The sequence below is a fragment of the Oncorhynchus gorbuscha genome, linkage group LG15 (genome assembly GCF_021184085.1).
Source record: "Oncorhynchus gorbuscha isolate QuinsamMale2020 ecotype Even-year linkage group LG15, OgorEven_v1.0, whole genome shotgun sequence".
Classification (NCBI taxonomy): domain Eukaryota; kingdom Metazoa; phylum Chordata; class Actinopteri; order Salmoniformes; family Salmonidae; genus Oncorhynchus; species Oncorhynchus gorbuscha.
Genome location: NC_060187.1, coordinates 34608216 through 34613728, shown reverse-complemented (window position 1 = coordinate 34613728; position 5513 = coordinate 34608216). Strand labels below are relative to the sequence as shown.

Genomic DNA, 5513 nt, shown 5'->3' with positions numbered 1-5513 from the left:
CCTCTTTAATGTGGCTTTTGCTTGGTTTCTCCTGACCCTGCTCAGCAGTTTGCTTCCAAACCCCATTTCAACGTTTTTCCAAGAGTCTGTCCATAGCTCACTCCCCATTCCCCCTGCATACAGTGCTAAGTAAGTACAAATGTGTGCATCTGTGAATGATGAAGCGCCACTACATTGATGGTATAAGCATACTAGTGTGTGTGTGTGTGTGTGTGTGTGTGTGTGTGTGTGTGTGTGTGTGTGTGTGTGTGTGTGTGTGTGTGTGTGTGTGTGTGTGTGTGTGTGTGTGTGTGTGTGTGTGTGCGTGCGTGCGTGCGTGCGTGCGTGCGTGCGTGCGTGCGTGCGTGCGTGCGTGCGTGCGTGCGTGCGTGCGTGCCTGGTGGGTAGGCAGGAGTTAGAGGCTGGGGTCATGGACCACATGGTATTTTACTCTGAGAAGTAACAAGGAATAGGCTAGATGTTTCCTTTTTTAACTTTATTAAATCAATACAATTGGGTGTAGTTAAAGACGTCTGTTTAAGGGCTGTTAAAATGACATAAACCTCGTGGAAAATGTTGAGGTGGGGGCCGAGGTCTGTGTGGGATTTCTTTATTCAGCCCTGTCAAGTTTTTAAAAGACTTCAGTGGTCTGCAGGAGAAAGCCAACGTCTCATGATGTTTTTTTTTAAGGTTTTGGTAGGATCCTGCTGAGATCTCTCGCCGTAGCTGCTCTTTTACTCCGTATTATTTTGAATTGCTCTATTTGGTTGGTCGTCCTGACCGGAGTTAAGTGTTTTGGGGCCCATTAGTGGAGAAGACACTGATTGTAGAACACTGTGAAAGTAAAGCACTGTGTCTGGAGTTGGCCACAGTGTTTCCCCTGGTCATGCATTATCCCCAATCACTGCTCTTCACATCTCAAAATGTACCGTAGAGGCCCAGAACAACACTGACATGCAGGCACCCACTTACTTTCACACACAGACTGTGCAATTATACAGGTCAAATGCAACACAGGGACATGTACTACGAAACCTCTTAATGCCAATTGTTAAAGCAGAACATACTTTTATTGTATTTATTGTATTGAGCTAGATATGTACATGTAGTCAGGGATACTGGAGTATTGAGCTAGATATGTACATGTAGTCAGGGATACTGGAATATTGAGCTAGATATGTACATGTAGTCAGGGATACTGGAGTATTGAGCTAGATATGTACATGTAGTCAGGGATACTGGAGTATTGAGCTAGATATGTACATGTAGTCAGGGATACTGGAATATTGAGCTAGATATGTACATGTAGTCAGGGATACTGGAGTATTGAGCTAGATATGTACGTGTAGTCAGGGATACTGGAGTATTGAGCTAGATATGTACATGTAGTCAGGGCTACTGGAGTATTGAGCTAGATATGTACGTGTAGTCAGGGATACTGGAGTATTGAGCTAGATATGTACATGTAGTCAGGGATACTGGAGTATTGAGCTAGATATGTACGTGTAGTCAGGGATACTGGAGTATTGAGCTAGATATGTACGTGTAGTCAGGGATACTGGAGTATTGAGCTAGATATGTACATGTAGTCAGGGCTACTGGAGTATTGAGCTAGATATGTACATGTAGTCAGGGCTACTGGAGTATTGAGCTAGATATGTACATGTAGTCAGGGCTACTGGAGTATTGAGCTAGATATGTACATGTAGTCAGGGCTACTGGAGTATTGAGCTAGATATGTACATGTAGTCAGGGATACTGGAGTATTGAGCTAGATATGTACATGTAGTCAGGGATACTGGAGTATTGAGCTAGATATGTACATGTAGTCAGGGATACTGGAGTATTGAGCTAGATATGTACATGTAGTCAGGGATACTGGAGTATTGAGCTAGATATGTACATGTAGTCAGGGATACTGGAGTATTGAGCTAGATATGTGCATGTAGTCAGGGATACTGGAATATTGAGCTAGATATGTACATGTAGTCAGGGATACTGGAGTATTGAGCTAGATATGTACGTGTAGTCAGGGATACTGGAGTATTGAGCTAGATATGTACATGTAGTCAGGGATACTGGAGTATTGAGCTAGATATGTACATGTAGTCAGGGATACTGGAGTATTGAGCTAGATATGTACGTGTAGTCAGGGATACTGGAGTATTGAGCTAGATATGTACATGTAGTCAGGGATACTGGAGTATTGAGCTAGATATGTACATGTAGTCAGGGATACTGGAGTATTGAGCTAGATATGTGCATGTAGTCAGGGATACTGGAATATTGAGCTAGATATGTACATGTAGTCAGGGATACTGGAGTATTGAGCTAGATATGTACGTGTAGTCAGGGATACTGGAGTATTGAGCTAGATATGTACATGTAGTCAGGGATACTGGAGTATTGAGCTAGATATGTACGTGTAGTCAGGGATGAGGATAAAGTGACTGGTAGCAGGAGAGATGATAATAATATTAGTAAACGGTATGGCAGCAGCATAAGTGGTGGTTGGTGGGTGTGGTGCATGTGCACTCGATGTAGACATAAAAATCTGCTGTTTATCAGCATTGTAGTCAAATATGAAAATGGAGAGAATATTATTTTTCTTTGACTATCGTATAACCACTTCTGCAATTCATGTGTAAAGTGACTTATTTTTCTTTCTTTCTTTCAGTCCTGGTACCTGGGGAACTAAACAACACAAGGATCATTGAGAGGGGCAGGGACACATGGATTTGAGATTCAACACTTTTTGTGGAATTAAGAAAATTGCAAATGCGATGCAAGAGGGAAAGTGTATATATATATAAATATATGTGTGCATATATATTTATGTATATCAACATAAAAGATGCTTCAACACACCTTTTTGGAATGCAAGACAGAGGCAGAGAGAGCAACGCCAAGGCAAGAAAGAGAAAAGGTTTGTGCAGCCAAAATGAACGGTGGGGCAGAGACATGACCCTGTCTCCAGGATAGTACCCCTCCTCTTTAACACCCCCTCTGCTACAGGTGCTGCTTCCTCATATATGCAAAATAAGTATCCTTTCATTTCTCAATCAACAAGAAAGAGAAGATTCCGGATCCAGAGTCATTATACTTTTCCACACTTCTTCGGAGACGGTAAATGAACAACTCTTTGAAAGTAGTTAGGGGAGTTGGTCACACATGGTCAATAACCTCCCTTTACCCATGAAGGGCCTACTTTTCATCCAGTTTGATTGACAATCCTGTATCTGTGTCAGTTACTTTGTTTAAAGAGTGGGGTATTTTTAAGATTTCATTTAACACAGCCCCTTTTGTCGTGTTTAAACGTGTCTTCTATGAGGCACAGTGATATGCATACACAATCAAAAGGATCTGTCTTTAGAGCAGTAGAGAGCATCGTAAAAAGACAGGTACTGTAACAGGTGTGTTAGTTTTCACAATGACTGATACGCCCTCTTGTGCCTGTCAACTGTTGTCTGTTTGTTTAGACATTTGTTTGTGTTTGCATACGATTCAAGCATAGTGAAACCTCCTCTTCCTATCCTTGCCCCACTCTTGAGTTATTATTGCATAAAGTTTGTATTAATGTAGATAACAGGGGTTTATTCTGCATAGTGACAAAGGGAGTACAAAAATAGTAATGTCACTATTGAGACAGTATTGGGTGTAGAGGGGAGAATCTTTCTTTTTTTCTGTATTTAGTTTCAATTGCATTGGACATTACAGGCATTGCACTACTATAATGTAAATGTTTCCTTATTAGCAGCTATCCCTTGGCCTAATCATATGACATGTTGCAAGTCAGAGGTGGGTTTTAGGATTATGTTGTAGAAACTACTATGTTGTGTTGCTTTGGTAGCAGGGTACAAGAGTTATGAGTGTTGGCTTTCTTGAGCTATCGATTCGGATCAGAACAATCGAGCCCTGTTGTGTTTCAGATGTTCTATACTCATCTAGAGGACGTTTCCTTGTGTATGTTGAGGTACAGGGAATCCTGACAGGTTTATCGGTAAATCACACCCTTTTTGGATCTCTTTCTACATTCTGTGTATCTAAGTCGCACTTTTATTATCTTACTCATGCTGTCTTTATATAATCGGAAAAAACAAAAAGCAATTTATGAATCTTTTTTTAAAGCCTATCACATACTTTGGATGAGTCGAGAAGAATGTGAATGATTTGATCATTAGAAGCGTGTCTGTAAGGGTAACCATTGATAGTGCCACCACTGACCCCAGACCTAATGGTTGCTAGGCCAACGGCACTGCATGTATCCATGTGTGCACATGGCATGATTCTGGCTCATTGATGACGGGCAACTGACTGACCAGCAGTGTCCATCACCAGTCTATTTGGTCAGAACTTTCTTTACAGGTTTTGTCCTTGTCTCATTTGCTAATGCAATGTTTGTGACAACAGACTTTGTTGCAGCGTGTGTTGGGATGGATGCAGATACATATTTATGAATTGAAAACATTAGGACTTAAGAATCCCCAAGTCCAAACCATATATACAGCCATGAAAAGTGCCTAAGACATAGCAAGAGTTCTTTCTACATTTCTTTGTATTATTGTTTTGGTTTGTTTGAAGTACTGCAAACATCAATGAGCTCTAGACAGGCAACAGGTGTGGTGTGAGAGAGAGGTGTGATGCACAGAGGGGGAGAAGTTATGGAGAGCTCACAGCCCTCACCTGTCTCCAGCCAAATGCACCTTCCATGTGTTTTTCTGAGCACAGGCTTCTCATTGGTTGTCTGCTGGGGACAAGCTAAGAAAAGTATAAAACTCTGCTATCAGCAATGACATAATTAAACCAACATATCAAAGCTATATACACACACACACACACTGAACATAAATGTAAACGCAACATGTAAAGTGTTGGTCCCATGTTTATGAGCTGAAATAAAAGGTCCCAGAAATGTACCATATGCACAAAAATCTTATTTCTCTCAAATTTTGTGCAGGAATGTTTACATTCCTGCTAGTGAGCATTTCCCCTTTGCCAAGATAATCCATCCACCTGACAGGTGTGGCATATCAAGAAGCTGATTAAACAGCATGATCATTACATAGGTGCACCTTGTGCTGGGAACAATAAAAGGCCACTCTAAAATGTGTAGTTTTATCACACAACACAATGCCACAGATGTCTGAAGCTGAGGGAGTGTGCAATTGGCATGCTGACTGCAGGAATGTCCACCACAGCTGTTGCTAGAGAATTGAATGTTAATTTCTCTACCATAATCCGCCTCCAACATTGTTTTTGAGGATTTGGCAGTACGTCCAACCGGCCTTGACCGCAGACCACGTTTATGGCATCATGTGGGCAAGTGGTTTGCTGATGTCAACGTTGTGAATTGAGTGCCGCATGGTGGCGGTGGGGTTATGGTATAGACAGGCATAAGCTACGGACAACGAACACAATTGCATTTTAACAATGGCAATTTGAATGCACAGAAATACTGTGACAAGTTTCTGAGGCCCATTTATTTAAGGTATCTGTGAGCAACAGATGCATATCTGTATTCCCAATCATGAGAA

At 41.5% G+C, this 5513-nt stretch overlaps 1 protein-coding gene across 5 annotated transcripts in view; it reads left to right on the top strand.

Annotated features, from left to right (window-relative positions):
• Positions 1-5092, top strand: part of LOC123997001 (nuclear factor 1 C-type-like) — a 109131-nt gene extending 104039 nt beyond the window's left edge. For all 5 annotated transcript variants that reach the window (XM_046300918.1, XM_046300920.1, XM_046300919.1 and 2 more), the window contains one exon: positions 2657-5092. In XM_046300918.1, the coding sequence (XP_046156874.1) occupies positions 2657-2677 (21 nt within the window). In that variant the 3' untranslated portion in view covers positions 2678-5092. The remainder of the gene's footprint in view (positions 1-2656) is intronic.
• The last annotated feature ends 421 nt before the right edge of the window (positions 5093-5513 follow it).